The 20058-nt window shown below is 51.5% G+C and overlaps 1 protein-coding gene across 2 annotated transcripts in view; it reads left to right on the forward strand.

The window, feature by feature from the left end:
• STK10 (serine/threonine kinase 10) overlaps positions 1 to 20058 on the forward strand; it is a 116824-nt gene that overhangs the window by 61770 nt on the left and 34996 nt on the right. For both annotated transcript variants that reach the window (XM_047861367.1, XM_047861376.1), the window contains exons 5-7: positions 11752 to 11824; positions 13101 to 13295; positions 13877 to 13958. In XM_047861367.1, coding sequence (XP_047717323.1) covers positions 11752 to 11824; positions 13101 to 13295; positions 13877 to 13958 — 350 coding nt within the window. The remainder of the gene's footprint in view (positions 1 to 11751; positions 11825 to 13100; positions 13296 to 13876; positions 13959 to 20058) is intronic.

Genomic DNA, 20058 nt, shown 5'->3' on the forward strand with positions numbered 1-20058 from the left:
TGCTGTGTGCCAGGCCCTGTGCTGGGCTCTGGGAACTGGAAGGGAGTGAGATTCTGGTCTCCTTCCTGCTCCTGCAGAGTTCCCAGGCAGTGGGGAGACACTTGAGAGCATCAGGGCTGGAGTGGGGAGTTTATGGTGGGGGGGGGGGGGGGGGGGCTCGGTTCTTCCACCTGAGCCTGGAAGTGTGGGTTTAGAAGAGCCTTTGGTAGGAGGATAGTTTGAGCTGAGTTGTGAAAGGCGGATAGGTATTTACCAAGTAAACCAGGTTGGGCAGGGCAAGCCAGGAAGAGGGAGCCTAGCAGGCAGGGGCATGGAAGTAAAGAACAGCAGAATGTTTTGGGGGGACTGATAATAAAAATAATACACATTGGGGCACCTGGTTGGCTCAATCAGTTAAGCATCTGACTTCGGCTCAGGTCATGATCTCATGGTTCGTGAGTTCGAGCCCCGTGTCAGGGCTCTCTGCTGTCAGCACAGAGCCCACTTCAGATCCTGTCCCCCACCCCCCCCATCTCTCTGCCCCTCTCCCCATGCTCTCTGAAAAATAAAAAAATAAACATTAAAAAAAGATAATGCACACTTAACTGGGTTTACAAAGCACCCACTAGATGCCAGCCATCAGAGGAGGCACTTTCTAGATGGGTCATTTAATCTGCACTCCAGGGGGTACTGGGCAGGAGTGTGGGGAGGGGAGGGACTGTACCCAACATAGATGAGGACACTGAGTTCAGACCGTGAGGGAGGAGAAGTAGCAGGGTTGGGACTCGGGTCTTTCGGACTTCACAGCTGCCAGTGGTTGGGCTCATTCAAGGGTGGAGTGTGGGCCAGGGTCAGGGAGGGGCCAAGTTGGGGAGTGCCTTTGCCTTCAGGCTCAGGGAGTATGGGGGGTGGGGCAGAAGAGAGCCTCTTGTGCTCCGAGGGGTTCAAGGGAAACCTTCAGCTCCATCCTTCAAGAACTTCTCACTTGGAGGAGGCAGCACACAGCAAACCTGGGTCAGGACCAGCCAGTCAGAGCAGAGAGGCCCTGGTCGGGGCAGGGAGGGAGGGAGGGTCCCAGCAGCCTTGGGCTGAGGTGTCCCCATGGGGTTCTCATCTCCCGTTGCCATCTCCCCCTACACACCCCTTAAATCTGGAGGGCACTGAACTGACACGCCGAGCGGACTCCAGAATCTCACTCAGAGCCTAGCAGAGGGCCGGATGGAAGCAGACGGGTGCATCAGGTTTCCAAATGACTTGGCGTATGCAGTTGAGAACACCAGGAAGCCAATGAAAAAGGCAAAAAGTGCAGGGAGAGTTGAGTGTGAGTATTTACACGATTTCACGGAGCCCTGGGAGCCGTGATGTGCACGCCTGCCGGGGCCTGTTGTTCTGTTTTGGAAAATTCTCCATCCCCCTTGGGCCTGGAATCTGCAGCCTGGCGGAGCAGCGGAGGAGGCCTGGGAGACACAGTGGCAGCTCGACTGACTCTTGCTGGCTTCTTGAGACTGCCTCGGGCCCTGAGGCCCCCTCTCCCCCATGTCCTTATATAACTCAGGGATGCATAAGACAGTTGCTTAGCAGATCTCTCTCCCAAGCAAGGGCCACACCCAGGCTTCTCAGTGGAGTGGGAATAGAGTGAAAAGCAGCAGGGAGAGCTGAGCAGAGCGTGGGCTCTAGACAGACAGGCACGGTTCAAGTCCTGGCTCTGCCACCTCGAGCCGGAGAACCGTACGTAACTATCCAAACCTCAGTTCTTCGATCTGTGCAATGGGTGTAACAGTAGATCACCTCTCAGGGTTAGTTGGAACCAGTCGGGTGAAGTATGCAAAGTACTGTCACAGGGAGGCTCAGGGTTATGTCCTTCTCTGCTGCTAGACACTTTGCCTTCTTCCTTGTTCATACCAGACTTCCCTGAGGTTCATTTGGTCATTGCCAAGTAAGGCACGAGCTCCCGCTCTGAGTGGGGGGAAGCGATTTCTGATGACCAGTGGGAACCCATAGGCGCGGAGAGAGAGAGAGGAAGCACGCCTGCTGCCCAGAGACCATTGGGATATTCGGTGGGGGGTGGACGCTGCGGTCTGAAGAACCGTGTTCTGGCCCCGGATCTGCCATGTCACCTTGGGTGACCTTGGGTGAGTCACCTCACCTTTTTGGGCATCAGTTTCTCAAAGTCAAGAGTGTGGTAACAGTTCCCATCTCACGGGATTCGTATGACAGTGTAGTGAGACCGTGCACACAGAGCGTGCATCTGCAGGTGGGGCGCTGGCTGGCTCAGGCGGTTGAGTGTCCGACACTCGATTTCAGCTCAGGTCATGATCTCGCGGGTTCGTGGGTTCGAGCCCCGTGTCGGGCTCTGCGCTGACAGTGTGGAGCCTGCTTGGGGTTCTGTCTCTCTCTCCCTGTCTCTCTTTGCCCCTCCCCCTCGCCCCCCTCTCAAAAATAAACATTTTTTAAAAAGCATCTACACAGAGAGGGGCCAGCAAACGTTAGGTTTCCTTCTTGGGCCTAGGGACATTTCAGAGACGCTGTTATGAGAGACAGTGTTCCCTCTTCTCTGGAGAGTCTGTGTTCCTCTCCCCAGTGGTGCATCTCTGAAGATGGGAGGAGAATTTTACTTTTGGAGTCTTTCACATTCTAAGCAGGAGTCCAGACTGGCCTAAAAGTCAAAATGCTCAGCCCAGAACCTGGGTACCAGTCAGTAGTAGTTTCTATAGCATTGTCGTCACTTTACCACGTTATGATCACTGCAGGATTCCTAATTTCCAAAGTCCCCTTGATGCATAGGAGGCCAGGCAAGTGGGCCTGGCGGGAGCCCATTTACCTGCCCCTCACCCCCACCTTGACCCCCAACCCAGAATTCCTGCTTGCTGCAGCCAGCGGGCTGGTGACCTGGTTCTTTCACTATGACTATCATGTACCGAGCCGGTGTTTGATATATAGTAATTCATTTCGTCCTTAAAGACCACTGCTAACATTTTACAGAGGAGATGGAGATACCTGGCGTCTAAAGAGGTTGACTTAACTCCAGATCATACAGCCAGTAAGAGGCACAACTGGGGTTCAGACCAGTGCATCTGGCTTCAGAGCCCACGTGCTTAACCATTACCTTATTGTAGCAACAAATGATGAGAACCGTTCTCCTGTGATCGAAGGCAGACAGGAGAATGTGCCTCTGTGTTGGGGAAGAGATCAGCTGGGCATCCAGGGCAGTTGAACCCTGGAACACAAACGCTCCTGAGACTCTCTCTGGTCTGCCTTTCTGTGCACGTTGGTTAGGCTCTGACCAGCCCCCTCCACAAAGCATCTGGCTAGGGCTAGTTTTAATTTTCCCAGCATCATCTTCTGAAGGTTGATCATCGGAACCTCACCATTTCAGGTCTCCGGTTAATAATCCCAGTGAGGGGTGTTGTGGGTGGCTCAGTGAGCTAAGCGTCTGACTTTGGCTCAGTTGTGATCTCAGGGTTCATGAGTTTGAGTCCTGCGTCGGGGCTCTGTGCTGACAGCTCAGAGCCTGGAGCCTGCTTTGGACTCTGTGTCTCCCTTTCTCTCTGCCCCTCCCCTGGTCACATTCTGTTTCTTTTTCTCCCAAAAATAAATATTAAAAAAAAAATCCCAGTGAAGGATTCTGATTGGCCTACGTTGGTGTGGGCATAGACCCTCTGGATCAATCAACAAGGTCCAGTAAGGAGGGCTTCTCTGAGAAGGAAGAGGGATCAGGTAGCAATATGGAAATATTAACCCACCCCATTCCCTCGTCCTCTCCATGGAAGAGTGTGGTTGGGGTGGGTTGGATGGTTTTCCAGAAGGAAAGTAGATTTGCACTGACCAGAAAACCAAATTGTTGTCCCCCATAGACTGGCACAGCCTGTTGGAAGCAAGCACAGAGTTCTGAATGTGTAATTGAGGTTGAGGGAGAAAATACCAGAAAAAGACAGGGTTATGTAGGGGAGGAGAGAGAGAGTCAGTGAAGGCCGCGGGGCTGGGAGGCTGAAGGTGGACCGGAATGAATGGGAAAACAAAGGCTTCTATAGTGGTCACGTGTATCTAATAAACAAAAGAAAATAAACATGGAAACAGAAAAATAGAGCAGTTCGGTCAGCCTCACATTTGGCTACCTAATACGATGCCTGTTTCCTAGATGAGGAAACTGAGGCTCAGAAACATGAAGCAGTTTGTCTCAGATCACAGAATCTTCTCGCTTTCCTGCCAGGTGCTGCCTCCGTGACAGCAGAGGCAGGAAAGCTGCCTTCTGGAGAGGCAGACCGTGCTGCTAATTCAGAGAAGTCACTTGGGTGCCGTGGTGGGGCCTCCCTGTTAATGAGCTGGTGCTGTAATCCTGAGGAGGAAGGCCCGTGGGATTCCAGGGCTGGGGGCAAAGCCTTTGTTTTCTCCTGTCCCCAGCTCACTTTCAGCAGGTCCCTCACCCTCTCTAGGTTTCGCTTCCCTGTCGGCACCATGAGGACCCTGGCTGGGGTTTGTCCACGGGACCATTGCTGGCATTTTAGATGAGACCATTTTTACCTTAGGAGGTTCTCCCCCGTGAAATGGCAGGAACACTCGCCTTCATGTGACAGCCAGACCACCCCACCCACTTTCAAACATCCTGGAACACACAGCACCCCGTGGTTGAGGACCACCTAGAAGGTTCTCAGACCTAAATCCCAGGGTAAGCCCTGACCATGCTGGCCTACAGACTCACTGGCCTGGGGTAGAGGGTCCAGGAGGGAAGGCGGTTTGCCTTTAACTGGCCTGACATTATCTGGGAAAAGGCTCCTCTTACCTTGGATTCTTTTGGTCATCTGCAGTTAAGGGGACAGATGAGAGTTTCTGTTACATATCTCCATACGGTCTAAGTTCACGGCTCTGTGTGTGTGTGTGTGTGTGTATAATATATAACTTCTTACATTGTGTGATTCTTTTTTTGTTTATAAAAGTAATATGTGGGATTTATGTATAGGAAGATACGTACAATGATGCCCATTGCAACAATATTTGTAACAGCAAGAAATGAGAAATGATCCAGCTAATTCCTGTAGAGTTATGGTACTATCCTACAATGAAGTCTTCTTCAGCTACTGAAAATTGTAGGAAATGTGTAATCTCTTGTAAAAATGTATGTACACACCGTGAAGGGACAAAACACAAGCTGCAAGATAGTAGGCTTCATCTGGTTTTATTTTTCAAAAGTATTTTTATTTACGCATATACTTCTTATTTACGTAAATAAACGTGGAGCTGTGTGCGGCAAACACTTAAAGTGTTTATCCCTGCCAGGATTATGGAGACTTTCGAATCTGTAAATGTTTGGATTTTTGATAAGCAGCATTGCTTTGGTCATAAGAAAAACATATTTGTAAACGAGTATATAGATTGATACAGTCTGGACAGCCTAGAATTCCAGACAGTCTGGAATAAGACCCACAAAGAAGGACGCGAAAGTCATTCCTGATGTTGCCACAATGCACCACCCCAGTCTTCCTTTCAGTATTTTTTCTGCGCACAGAATGGTAGAACCTGGTAGTGGTAAAGAGCACAGACCTCGGGATGCCTGGGTGGCCCAGTCGGTTAAGCATCCGACCTCAGCTCCGGTCATGATCTCACGGTTCGTGGGTTCGAGCCCCGCATCAGGCTCTGTGCTGCCAGCTCGGAGCCCGGAGCCTGCTTTGGATTCTGTGTCTCCCTCTTCCTGCCCCTTCCCCACTTGCACTCTGTCTCTGTCTCTCAAAAATAAACATTAAAAAAAAAAAAAAAAAGCACAGACTTAGCATATGTCTGTCCTTAGAGCTGGGTAACCATCTGCAAGCTCCTCAGTTTTCTCATCTGTAGAGAAGGGGGATAATAATTTTCCCTGCTCCGAGGGTCCTGGCTATAAATGATCTGCACAGGGATATATATATGCACATGATATGCAAAATGATTTGCAGAGGAAGATGTAAGTGATGTGCAGAAGTCTGCACAGTGCTGTGCACCTGGCAAGTTCTCAGTAAATATTAGCGTTTGTTATGACTGTTGGGCGTGTGCAGCGTGTCAGGTTTTTGCTAATCCCTGCAGTCAGTGTGCCCTCCGTCCAGGGTGCGCAGCTCACCCCCGGCAAGTGTGAAGTTCTCTCACCACATCCTGGCTCCCACTGGGTTTTACTCAAAAAGCAAAAACAAGAACCCACAAACCTAAAAGACTTCTGCTACGTGCCTTTCAGCTTTTTAAGCCAGAAAAGCGGTGTCCTCTTTATCAGAAACATTTTAAAGAATAAAAGCATCTAAAGTTAAAAAATGTAAGACCCGGGGCACCTGGGTGGCTCAGTTGGTTAAGGGATCCAACTCTTTTTTTTTTTTTTAATTTTTTTTTTTTCTTCAACGTTTTTTATTTATTTTTGGGACAGAGAGAGACAGAGCATGAACGGGGGAGGGGCAGAGAGAGAGGGAGACACAGAATCGGAAACAGGCTCCAGGCTCTGAGCCATCAGCCCAGAGCCTGACGCGGGGCTCGAACTCACGGACCGCGAGATCGTGACCTGGCTGAAGTCGGACGCTTAACCGACTGCGCCACCCAGGCGCCCCAGGGATCCAACTCTTGATTTCATCTCAGGTCATGGTCTCACGAACTGTAACAATGTGGAGCCTGCTTGGGATTCTTTATCTCCCTCGCTTTCTCTGCTCCTCTTCGGCTTGGGAGCACATGCGTTCTCTGTCTCTTTCTCTCAAAATAAATAAACGTTAAAAAAATGTTTAAAAGCAAAATGTAAGACCCCCTTGTGTGCTCTCCCCAAATCCTGCTTCTGGGGAGGTGGTTACCATTAGGTTTGATGTATAACCTCACAGACCCTGTTCTGTGTTTGTGGGTGTATGTGTGCACACAGTAGGTGTATGTCTTTCTTTTAAAATACAACTGGAATTCTGTACATTCTATCATATGCATCAGTCACCATCATGTTCAGGGCAACATGTTATGGATGAAGTCCCAAGTTAGTACATACAAATGCAATCTCTTTTTTTTTTTTTTTTGATATATGTATTTTTTTAGGTGGGGGAGAGGGGCGGGGGGGGGGGAGAGAGAATATCAAGCAGGCTCTACACTCAGTGTGGAGCCCCATGTGGGGCTCGATCTCATGACCCTGGGTTGGTGACCTGAGCCGAAAGCACGAGTTGGACGCTTGACTGAGCCACCCAGGTGCCCCTGCAACCTCATTTTTTTTAAGGGCTGCATACTAGTTCACGGCTGGGCCGCACCACAGTTTTTCTAACTCCTTTGCCAGCTCAGCTTTGGCAACAACTGGGTGCTTTCCAATTTCTTACTCTTTCCAATAATGCTTCTGTAAGCTTCCATATATATTATAAACATGGTTTGGGGGAATCTATTTCTAGAAAGAGAATCGCTGTGTCAAATATATTTCTTTCTTTTTTTTTTTTTTTTTAAACAATCTCTTTGGAGAAGCAACAAATATATTTCTTAAAACCCAGTTTTATTTATTTATTTGTTTGTTTTAGAGATTGAGAGAGCGAGCAAGCAGGGGAATGGGGCAGAGGAAGAGAGAGAGAATCTTAAGCAGGCTCCACCCTTAGCATAGAGCCTGATGCGGGGCTCGATGCTGCGACCCCGAGATCATGACCTGAGCTGAAATCAAGAGTCGGACACTTAACTGACTGAGCCACCCAGGTGCCCCAAACCAGTTATTTTTTCCCAAACATAAGAGGCGGTCTAGCAAAGTCCGTCCATTCATTGATTCAGCTGTACTTCCTGTGCCAGCTGTGCCTGCAGTGCAGCTCTGGATACAGCAGAAATGACCTCTTTCCTTATGGAGATGATAACTTATGAAACAGGCCCCACCTTCCTACCTGCTGCCCTTGCTTCTGATCCTTGTGAAACGGGAGAAGGACAGAGGAGTGTTTGCATTAGAAGAGACTGCATGGGGAAAAGCCCCTTTGAGCTGTCGGAGGCAGCCCCCCACCTGTCAGGGGACACTTCCTGTAAACACCATTCAGGCAGCCTGAAGTCCCAGGGCTGCCGGGAGGGGCCGCCCCACCCTCCTGGGTGGGCCCCGTCTTGGGGGGCAGACGTGGGGCAGAAGGGGAAGTAGCCGCCATCCAAGAGGCTGGCTGGCTCATGCCTAAGGGAGGGTCTTGGAGACCAGCTGTGTGTCGTTGCAAAACTGTGGTGGTTTCTGCTTTTCCTCTTTCTTCTCAGGCGGGGAATGGAGACCCTGGTGGGGGAGTGGCTCCTGCCTCCCTCCAGGGAGCCTCACGCTGGGTCTGAGAGGCAGTCACTGTTGTTCCCAAAAGATTTCCTAGGAAATCTGTGCTGGCCACTGTTGGTGTTTGCAGGGGCCCCGTAGGGAGGAGGTAAGGCAGGCCCCCCCCCCCCCCCCCCCCCCCCCCCGTTCTTACCCGGGAGCCCGGAGAGGTGGCGACTTGTCCTGGCCTCCCAGGTAGTCCTCAGCAGAGCCAGGTTCTCCTGTGGGTTTCCTGGTTTTGAACCTCACTCTGCCACAGCCGTTGGTCCCTCCGGGCCTGTCATCAGCTGACGGGGCACCTACCATCTACTTAGCCTTGCCCGGGCTCAGAGACCAGCTTTCCTGACCATTCCCAGGACCCTCGGCCAGGCTCCAGTCTAAGATTCTTGAGTCTGCTGGCTCACGTGCCCCATGGACAGGGCATTTACACAGTGCTGGGCTTGGAGCTGAGTGCCTCGTGTGTGTCATTGAATCCTTGTGGCAACCCTACAGAGTAGTTCTACGGAATCACCACCCCTGTATCACAGGGAAACTGAGGGTCAGAGGTGTACTAACTGTCCTGACCCCTGCCTGTCTCCTGCCTTATCTGCTGCCACCTCCTCTCCCTCTAGCCACTCTGCCTTGCCCCTTCCAGGCCCTTCAGCCCATTTGTCATCCCTGTCTGTAAATCTCTTCCCCCAGATCTTGACCTCCTGTCTAAAAGAACCGCCCGTCGCCTCTCACCTGCCGTGGGGCTTGTGGAGGGCCTGTTTTTACTGCTAGAGTAACAAGCCACACTAGGGTGAAGATTTTGGTTCACTCCTGCACCTAGAACATAATAGATGTTCAATTAATATGTGTTGAATGAATGGATGCCTGGCACATAATAGATGTTCAGTTAATATTCACTCCTTCCTTCCCTGTTTGTGCTCTCTCCCGCTCACTGTCTCTCTCTCTCCCTCCCTCTCTCCCTCCCTCTCTCTCTCTCTCTCTCTCACACACACACACACACACTTCTCTGACCATAGACTGCCTATCCCATCTTTCCACCCTTTACACAGTTAGGAATATGTACTTACTGGTGTTTGTCCGGTTGTCCTCTCCTTCTACCACTGAACTTTGAGCTGCCAAGGGCAAGGACTTAGTTTGCTCCTGGCTGATGTCTGCCTCCAGATGGCACCCTGATGAATAGGTGAATGAACCAATGAAAAAGAAGAGCCCAGGGGCACCTGGGTGGCTCAGTCGGTTAAGCATCTGACTTCAGCTTAGGTCATGATCTCGCAGTTCGTGAGTTCGAGCCCTGCGTTGGGCTCTGCGCTGACAGCCCAGAGCCTGGAACTTGCTTCAGATTCTGTGTCTGCCTCTCTCTCTGCCCCTCCCCTGCTCATGCTCTGTCTCTCAACAATAAATAAATGTTAAAAAAAAAAAAAAAAAGAAGAGCTGAGACTGGAACCAGCTCTCTGGTATTCAGGCCTATGCTCTTAGCATTATGCTCCTTCCTGGTTTGAAATTGTGGGTCTGATTCAAGCTCTCCAGGACAGCAGTTGTTATGTGACTGTGGTTCGGGCCAGCTCATTTCAAGACCTAGACAGGCTTCTGGGGCGGCTGGCAGTTGTAACAGCTTTGCAACTTGTCTTGCTTTGAATTAAGCAGCAGCAGTCTGCTCAAGGTGTTGCTTCCTCTTGAATTTATTTTTTAATCAAGATGAAACTTACCTGTTTCTTTCTGTCATACAAAAGTTTATGTTAACTTACTAGTTGGAATGCTTTAAAAAAAGTCTTTTTTTAAGATTTTATTTTATTAAAAAATTTTTAATTTTTATTTTTGAGAGAGAGGGAGAGAGAGAGCGTGCACACGTGCAGAGTGCAAGCGGGGAGGGGCAGAGAGAGAGAGAGAGAGAGACATAGAATCTGAAGCAGGCTCCAGGTTCTGAACTGTCAGCACAGAGCCTGAGGTGGGGCTCAAACCCACCAACCATGAGATCATGACCTGTGCCGAAGTTGGACGCTTAAACCGACTGAGCCACCCAGGCACCCCCAAAAAGATTTTATTTTTACGTAGTCCCTATGCCCAACGTGGGGCTTGAACTCCCAACCCCGAGATCAAGAGTCACATGCTCCAACTGAGCATGTGGCATTGGACTCTTCTCTTAGTATTGGGCTTGTGAAGGAAGACTGGCTGGTGCTGTTGGATGGCTTAAAGATACATTTAATTTTTGTTAGTCCAGAAAGTCTTGTATGTTCATCATGGGAAACCTGAAGAATTCAGAAAAGTAGAAGAAACCTAGCCTGGTCTCATGATCCACACACAACCATTTTAGCCAGTTGGTGTATTTTCTTCAAATCAGTTCATGTATATTTTGCCCTTTTTTTGTGGGGGAAGGGAGCATTGAGCCGACCACACACTGTTCAACTGTGCGTCCTCCCCTTTCCTGCTGCACCTTCTAAGTCTATAAATACAATATCTTAATATGGTGTTAAATATTGACATATTTAAATACATGTTAAATAATATCAAATGTTAAATACATACTAAACATTTAATATTGATATGTATTCGTACGTGTAATTCAGTGTTAAAATATTGAATAAAAATACTTCAAAACTAATTTTAATGCCTATAAGATACTCCGTCATATGCCAGTACATCACACTTTACTTTTTGTTTTTTCTTTTTTTCTTTTTTGAGAGAGAGAGAGAGAGAGAGCACGCGCAAAGGAGGGACAGAGGCAGAGGGAGAGAGAGTCTTAAGCAGGGTCCGCAGTGCTCTCGGCACAGAGCCTGACGGGGGGCTCCGTTTCATGAACGTGAAATCATGACCTGAGCTGAAATCAAGAGTCGATGCTTAACTGACTGAGCCACCCAGATGCCCCATCACACTTTCCTTAATCTGCTCAGTTGTTTACCCTTTACCTTATCTTTCTTACCTCTCTCTCAATGTATGTGTGTGTGTGTGTGTGTGTGTGTGTGTGTGTGTGTGTGTGTGTGATATGCCATCATAAGCCCTTTTTGGAGAAGACAATATAGTATATGAGAAGTTTTATTTTCTTTATTTTTTACATAAGAAGTTTTAAAATCACTCCCTCAGCTTTGTGCAGAGATAGTATCATAGCCAGTGAGCTTTATCCAAGGCACAAGTATTTCTGGCTAAAATCACTCTCTGAAAGCTAAATAATTATGGTTCTTTTTAATTTGTCACTATTACAATAGCACTTGGATGAACATCGTTCTGCATAATTTTTTTATATTTGAGATTTCATTAGGGTAAATATCTAGGTTTGGGATTACTGCGTCAGAAGAGCGTATAGATATTTTAAAGGTTCTTGGAATTTATTGCCCCACTACTTTTCTGAAAGGCTCTTCAATTTATACCGTTATTAGCAAGAAGGAAATTGCATGTCTCAATATATCCTTCCAGCAGTAGATATATTTTTAATGATCAAAAATTTGCTAGATGGGAAATGGCATCTGTTAATTGACTTGGAACGTCTGTCTCTTGAGTTCACACCCCAGCACTGTGGGTGGAGGAATGTCCATCAAATACTGTATCTGATTTTTGTCTTGCAGCTGACTTTGGTGTGTCTGCCAAGAATCTGAAAACTCTGCAGAAACGAGATTCCTTCATAGGAACGCCTTACTGGTGAGTTGTGCAGTTTCTGGAAAGGGAATGGTAGACTGAAGGCTCAACCTCAGACTCCCCAAGGTGACCTCTGGCCGTGTCAAGGGCTCCTGAGTCAGCCTGCTGGGTCTGAGCCTGGTCTCCACCACTCACGAGTGCTTTGACCTTGGCCAAGTTGCTTAGCTTCCTTGTCCCTCCGTTTCCTCCTCTACGAAATCAGGGATAGAACAGCACCTACTTCACAGATTGTTGACAGAATGAAATGCGATGATGTGTACAGAAAATACTCCATTAGGGACACCTCAACGGGAACCCCTAGAAAATGGTTTAATTCTTTTTTTTTTTTTAAGTTTATTTATTTTGAGAGAGAGAGAAAGCACATGTGCGAGTGGGGGAGTGGCAGAGAGAGAGGAGAGAGAGAATTCCAAGCAGGCTCTGCGTGCTGTCAGCACAAAGCTCGATGTGGGGCTCGAACCCATGAACTGTGAGATCATGACCTGAGTTGAAATCAAGAGTGGGGTGCTTAACTGACTGAGCCACCCAGATGCCCTGAAAATGGTTTAATTCTTAATTAATTCAACAAGTACAGATTGAATGTGAGGCCCTGGGCTGGGACTGTGAGGATGAACAAGTTCAATTCCTACCCTCCTGTGAAGTTTCTCTGGGCTTCTCTAGGCCATTGTGTTTCCTTCTTTCCCCAAACTATTACTTTAAAAAAAAAAAAAAAAAAAAAAAAAAAAAAAAAAAGGCAACAAAATAAAAAAAAACCAAACCAAACAAAAAACCTCTCTCAGTTTCACACCTAACTGCTTTCTGTTTTTCATGTGCATTACTTCTCATTGTGGAGTTAGGCTCCTTTCTTGCTTGCTTATTACTCACCCTTTCTTTCTCTCTCTCTGCCCTTTCATTCCTCTTTCTCCTGTTCTCTCCCATCCGTTCTGTCTGTGCTGGTGTATTCTCTCCACACCCCCCACCTTGTGCCCCCAGTTTTTTCTGGGCACCTTTCCCTCTGCCTCTACCCACCCCTTCCCCAGGACTCTGTGTTCTGGATTGTTGCTGCCATCTTGTGGTAGGCTTCGGGAACTGCAGCGGGACATGGCATTGGAGCTCCTTGAAGGCATCTTACTGAGTGAAGACCATCGTAAGGAAGACAGTGGGATGGACAGCAATGCAAATTGTGATTCAGGAGTGCTGCCAGCTCTCTGACACTGGCTTGTGGTGGTCCTGACCCCAAGTCTCTGAGAAGGGCCTATGAAGGCTAGGTTCTTAGCCCTGTGTTATCCCTTGGTTGGTTCAGGATGGCCCCCGAGGTGGTGATGTGTGAGACCATGAAGGACACCCCGTATGACTACAAAGCTGACATCTGGTCCCTGGGCATCACTCTGATTGAGATGGCCCAGATCGAGCCCCCGCACCATGAGCTCAACCCCATGCGGGTCCTGCTCAAGATTGCCAAGTCGGATCCCCCCACTCTGCTCACGCCTTCTAAGTGGTAAGGAGCAAGGCCTGTCTGCCTGAGGGTGTTTGTTGCATGGCCAGCAGGCCTGGGTCACAGGGCAGGTGGGATTGGGTGGGTGGAGTGCCCAGAGTGGGGGAGCAGTCGGGGCCTGGAGGTCTCTGGGCCTTTCTGAGCTACCCGGGCCCTCCACGTGCTCTGGACATGGATTGTCCATCAAAGCAGACTGGGTGATCCCACAAGCCGGATCCCGCTGTGGGAGTAAGTGCCTAAATGAGCCCCAGCAGCCACATGACACGACCCTGGGCTGGGAACTGAGGCTCGGGCATAAGTCCCTGCACTTCTGTGTATTACCGTGTGGCCTTGGGCAAGTCCCTGCTTTCTGATTTCCACATCCCGTCTGTACGGTGATGTTCACAATGAAAAGGTCATCGTGTAAACCCTGTAGCCTTCACCGCTTTAGCTCATGAAGGCGCCTTTGTCTTTGAGGGCTGTGTTTGGGAAGCATACAACTCCCAGGAGAGTAGAGTATGCGACGGGGAGAATTTTCTCAGTTTCTGCCCTACTTGGAGCTGACTGCTGCCACCGGTGGGCGCTCCCCACCCCCACCCCCCCAGGTCTGTGGAGTTCCGAGACTTCCTGAAGGTGGCCCTAGATAAGAACCCAGAGACCCGGCCCAATGCTGCGCAGCTTCTGGAGGTAAGCAGAGCCCCTCTCCCGGGGGTGGCGGCCTGCGCCCTCTGCCCTGCCCTTGCTTTGGAGGCAGGAGATGGCCTGGAAGCTGGGTGTGTTTCTCCTCAGCTCGGGTGACCACAGGAGCAACCATTTATTCATCAGCTGATTCTCGCTGGGCGCCTCCTGAGTGCCTGCTCTTGTCCTGGGAGGGCTGTCGTGTGGAGGCTCCCCCAGAGCCTGTCCTCAAACAGCTTATGTTCTACTGGGGGAGACAGGCCGCAGACAGCGGGTAGGTGCACATGAAGGGGGGGAGACAAATAAAACAGCTCAGGAAGAGGGGGGCCTGGGAGGGTTTGCTCCCCGATAAAAGGAGGGCATGGAGGGGCTCTGTGTGAACAGACACCCGGAGTGGGGGAGGGGACTAGGTAAGTGGTCCTGGGGAGTGGAGGCAAAGGCCTGGCCTGTGAGCATGGCTGGGAAGGGCTAGGAGGCCAAGGCACCGAGCCAGGGGTGAGGGCAGAGATCAGAGAGGCGTGTGGTCTGTCCACCTGAAGTTTGGATGGTTTGCCGAGAGGGTACCCGTACTGCCACGGCACGCTCACTACTCTGATGCTTTGCAGCAGGACACAGACCCCAGAAGGAAGGCAGGTGCTCAGCGTGAACCATACCGTCTGTGCAAACAGTTTAGGCAGAGCGAGCCACTCCTGTCCCTTCACGGTGGACCCCTCCCCAAACCCAAGTTTCCAGCAGCTTGCTAAGGGCCGGTGGCGGAAGCAGGCCCTTCAAAGGGGGGCAGGCAGGCTGCCGCGCTCGCTCTTTTCTGCACGAAGGGCCATGTCGCACAGGGTCACGCGGGGTCCAGGACTTGAGCTTTACCCTGTGTGCAGAGGGGCGCCCCTGAGGATTTGGACTGGGGAGACGGCGTCTGACTTACACTTACAAGGGCCCCTCTGGCTGCCATGTGAGGAACCTCCGGCCTTAGCATGGGGAAGGTGACGGTGGTTTCCGAGAAGCTTTTCGAAATATTGGGGGCAGCTGGGAGCTGCTCTTTGCCTGGGCTAGTGCCTTGTGTTTTGACAGTGGCACATATCACCTGCCCAGCCATTCTCAGGTGGGCCAGTTGCTGTCCCCGTGCCATCAACGCTGATGGGAGATGGAGAGACAGTGGCCTGGGTGCTGGGGAGGGGCCGCTCCTCCACACCCTGCCCCCTCTGGTTCTTCCGCGTGTGTGACCCAGCCTCTGATGTGTGCTGGGGGGGAGGGACCAAGAGGCCACACCAAGCACCGAGGCTTTGTTCACGATCGGCCACTCTCCCTGCGTACCTGCCGTGTGCCAGACACTGGGCCCCCGGTCGACATGCTGGGCTACAGCGCATCCCTCTGGGGTGTGCAGCACAGCAATTAAGTGTGTGGACTGTGGTTGTAAGGTCCTGGGTTCAAATCCCAGCTCTGCCACTTACTGGCGGTAAGACCCTAGGAAATTGGCTTCACTTATCTGTGACCCTGTTCTTGCTCTGAAATGGGATAATAGCAGTGTCCCTCTTAACAAGGTAGCTGTGAGGGTTAAGTATGAAGATATGGTCAAGTGCTTAGCTAAGGGCCAGCTCGCTGAGTGATGCATTGAATTCCAATGTCTGGAGTATCCTGAGGCCTCATTTTCTGGGTATTGTGTGCTGGTTGGTGGGGAAGCCAGAGGTGGGGGGGGGGGGGGGGGGCGGGGGCGTCGCCGTTGGGGCCAATTGTTTCCTGTAAGCAGAGCCTCCTGGCCTGATAACATCCGGCCTCTAGGACAGTCAGGACATTCCATGGAGAAGAGACCAGCTGTCCTCCGTTCCCACATGGCAGCCCTAAAGCCTCAGCCTGAGCCAGGAATTTTTACTCCGTAGTTGGAAAAAATGTCCTGCCAGGGGATCTTCAGCGTGAGACAGAAAGGGTTGCAGAAGAAAGGAGAGATCCCTTGAGCTCAATAAAACCTGGCTCAGGCCGCCGTCAGCCTTTTCCGCGTGCCGCTTTATCTCTGGGTGTGGGAGGGTAGACCGTGACTTGCTGAGGTCACCCGGCTTTGAGTGACAGGTAGACCTCAGGTCTCGGCTTCCCAGTGCCCCCCCTGCAGAGCCGCTCATGCCCCTTGTATCTGCCTGCTTCTGGGAGGTTCCTCCCGGCCCCTCAGCCTCCCCACCCCGACCCCCTGTTCTGCCTTGAGCTCACGTTGGTTTCCGATTCACTTGCTCTCTTGCACAGAGATTCTTGGGGACCGTGTCCCGTGGTGATTAGTAACCCAGGCTCTGACCACCCGGCACGTGAGTGGCGCTCGCTCTGTGCCTCAGTTTCCTCGTCTGTGAGATGTGGATAGCGCTCACTTAACGGAATCGTGTGAGTGAATGAGATTCTTTACGTACTGTCTTTAGCATCGTGGCTGGCACGTCGGGTGCTCAGTGTATACTCGTTGAGTTTGTTGTCGCTCTCGTCAGCAGCATCAGTGACGTTGACGTTGTCGGACGCGGTGGTGGGCTCCGGCCTCAGTGCTCGCCCCTGGGGACCCGGCCGCCGTGGCCACAGCCGATGCTCATCCTCACCCCTGTCAGCGCTTGGCTTCCGGGTCCCCACACCTTCTTGCCCGTCACTCCTCCTCCATGCCCTTCACCGGCTCCTCTTCCCTGTGACTGCTCACCGTGGAAGCGCATCAGGGCCTCGTCCCCCGCCTCCACTCACCTCGAGGGTCGCACCCCAGTTACAGCGACGGCCATGTTTTCCCCTGTAGCCCACGCATCCCCACCTGCCCCACGTCTGCGCCCAGCCGTTTACGCTCCACCACCACGCGGACGTCCACACCCGCGTGCCCTCCGCTTCCACTGGTGGCCGTCCTGTCTCAGTCCGTGGCAACCCGTCCCCTCAGCCGTCGGGCCCCAGACCGTGCAAGCATCCTTCATACCTTTCTTTCTTGCATGCTCCATGTCCGTTCGGTCAGGGAGTCCTGTGGTCCCTGCCTTCAAAACATGTCCAGAGTCCAATCACTTCTCACGTCTTCCATTGCAGCCACGGGTCTGAGCTACCATCAGTGTCTCTCGCTTGGATGATTGCTTCCTCCCCGGTCTCTCTGCCCTCCTTCAGTCTGTTCTCAGCGCAGCAGCCAGAGGGAAACCTCCCGTCCCTCCCTCGTTGGCTCCCCTCTCGCTCAGGCTATCACCCAGAGTCTCGGTGTCCTGCAGGGACCTGCATGATCTACCCACCCCATCTTGACCCCTTAGACCTTCTGCCTTCTTCTGGCCCCCTCACTCACTGCCAGCCTCTTTGGCCTTCTTGCTGTATTTCAGACACTCCAGGCATACAACTACCTCAGGGCCTTTGCACAGCTCTTCACACTGCCTGTAATGTGTTTTCCTGACACTTCCAGGGATGACTCTCTTTTTTAAGGTATTGTCTCAGATGCTGGCTTCTCAGTGAGGCTTCCACCAACTATCCTATTTCAAACTGCAAACTTGCCACCCCACCCCCCACATATTCCTAATTCTCCTTTCTCTGCCCTACTTTTGATTTTTTTCCATGGCTTACTTGTTTATTAAGTGTATTGTTAATCTCCCTGACCAGCATGTCAGCTCTCGGAGGACAGCAGTCTGTTTTGTGCACTGGTCTGTCCCAAGCATCCAGGACAGTGTCTGATATATAGAGGGCCCTCAGCAAGTATTCATTAAGTACAGTTACTTATTTTTACTTAACAAACTGTTGTGTAACCCTTTGTCCATGCCAGGTACTATTCTAAATGTTTAGCAAATGTTAACCAATTTAATCCTTGTGACAACCCTATGAAGTAGGAACTGTTCAGATTTCCATCAAACAGATGATAAAACTGAAGCACAGAGAGGTTAGGTAACCGGCACAAGGTCACACAGCTTATAAAAGACAGAGCTGGGATATTGATCCTGGTTGTCTCCTTCCAAAGCCTGTTCTCTTGACCACTCTGGTAAGCCTCCTCTCTGAATGAACAAAGAAGAGAAAGAAGGAACAAAGAGAACAAGAATGAGAGAAAAGGTTAGCCGGGGGTGAATTGAACAGATGCTGACTACTGAAACCTGGAAAGGGGTATCTGGTGTTGTCTAAAGCCAGCCTCAGCGTGTAGGACCCCTGGCAGGTGCTTTCTCAGTACACAGAGGAAAGCTAGGCTCCTGCTCTTGGAAAGAATGTCTGTGTAGGTGGCGGGAGGGCTCCTGGCCAGGGGGGGAAGGTGCCGGTTGGCCAGCTGTGTGGCATCGTGGGGCACCCTGCAGAAATGCCACTGAACAGCTGTGCCTCTTCCCCAAGGAGCAGATGGCCGAGCTCCCCTCCGATGTGGGCCTCCTGCAGGGGTGCCTGAGCACCTTTCCGGTGACCCGTGTACCCGGACTGGCCTGTCCCCATGCTGGCACACACCGTGCTTCCCGCCTGGGAAGGCCCCAGCCCTCCTTGCAGGGCTTCTGTCTCTCCGCTGGGCCTCGACAGTTTGGGTTTGGGTGTTGTCCTTTTTAGACACATCCCTGGAGGTAGCCGAGCTGAGGCAGTGCGGGAGGTTGTCTCTGCTTTTTCTCTGCCAGGGCTGTTTACACAGCAGTGATCTGGGCCTAATCAGCCACTGGAGGGTCTGCCCTGTCAGCCCCATTTGCCTGGGGATTCTGGGGTTGGCATCCAGGGCAACTGCCCAGCTCACCCGCACCTCTGTCAGAGGGCTTTCTTCCCCATGGCTTCCGCCTCTGCTTCCTAAGGACCCTGGGGTGCTCGTGGGAGGCAGTGGGGCAGATTGTCCTGCCTCAAGAAAGACTCCTGGCCATGCTGAAAAGCCACTGATTTGGTCAGTATGTAGTGTGCCCTGATGAAAACCTGGTATTTCCAGAAGCCTGTGCCTGCATTCTTTGCCTCTGCCACATCTGCTTCAGCAACTGCAGGGAAGTGTCCTGTGGCTTCCTGCTCAAATTCATGCGTGAGGTTGTGCAGTGTGAGGCTCGGGAACCTTTGGGAACTGACTCTCACCCTCCGTCCCAAAAGCTGTGCCTTGTGGGGATGCAGGAGGGAATAGGGTTGGCTGGGGGTGCAAACTGAGCCATGAAGGCTTCTCCAGCTATGCTGCTGCTGGTGGTGATGGTGACGGTGGTCGTGGTGGTGACAGTGGCAGCGATGGTGGCGGCAAATGGTGTTGGAGGCGATAACAACGATGTGGATGATAGCTGCCATACTTGGAGCACTTCTTGTAATGCTTTGCACAACCATACTGTTATTCCCAGTATACAGATGAGCACGCTGAGGCTTAGAGAGGTTAAGCAACTTGCCCAAGGTGGTGGTGGAGGCAGGATTTCATCCCAGGCACCCTGGCTGCAGAATGTAAAGCCAGTACTCTAACCACTACACTCTCCTGCCTCGCATGATTAGTAAGCCCTTTTGGAACCACACTCAAGACCTTTTGGAACCACACAGCAGCCAGACTGCTCCCTTTAAGGGGTGAGTGTTAATACCACTGCTCTGCTGCGCCCTCCAGCAGCTTCCGAGAAGAAAGTCTCAGTTTCTCACTATGGCTGGGGGGACTCTGCATGCACCACCCTGCCCTTCCTCCTCTGGCCCCTCCTCTCTCCTCTCCCCAAAGCCCTGCCTCCTCGGACTTCTAGCCCCGCCTCCAGCACACAAGCTCAGTCCTGCCCCAGGGCCCTCGCGCTCTGCTGCTCCCCCTGCCTGGAATTCTCCATGCCCAGATCTTTCCTTGGCCAGCCCCTTCACCTCCCTCAGGTCTCAGCTCAAATATCACCTCCTCTTGGAGGCCCCGCTGACCGCAGACTAAGTAGCCTCCACCGCCCAGCCCAGGCCCACGCGGTTCCAGCCTCTTGCTGTCCCATTACCTGATCTGACGTGATCCTGTTTGTGGGTTGGCCACGCGTCTGTTGTCTCTCCCCCTCAGCTGCAAGCCCGTAGGGGCAAGGACCTTGCCTATCCTGTTGTTGAGCCTTATCTCAGATCCCAGCACGTGGCACAGCATGTGGCTGTGGCAGGAATCAGATAGTCAATGGGAGCATGGGAGAGAAAGGAAAGAGATGAAATACTTAAAATCTTTACTAGTTTGGACTAGAGAAAGCCCGGCTGGTGTGGGGCTCTTTAAAAGGAGTGA

Source organism: Prionailurus viverrinus, chromosome A1 (genome assembly GCF_022837055.1).
Source record: "Prionailurus viverrinus isolate Anna chromosome A1, UM_Priviv_1.0, whole genome shotgun sequence".
NCBI classification, from domain to species: domain Eukaryota; kingdom Metazoa; phylum Chordata; class Mammalia; order Carnivora; family Felidae; genus Prionailurus; species Prionailurus viverrinus.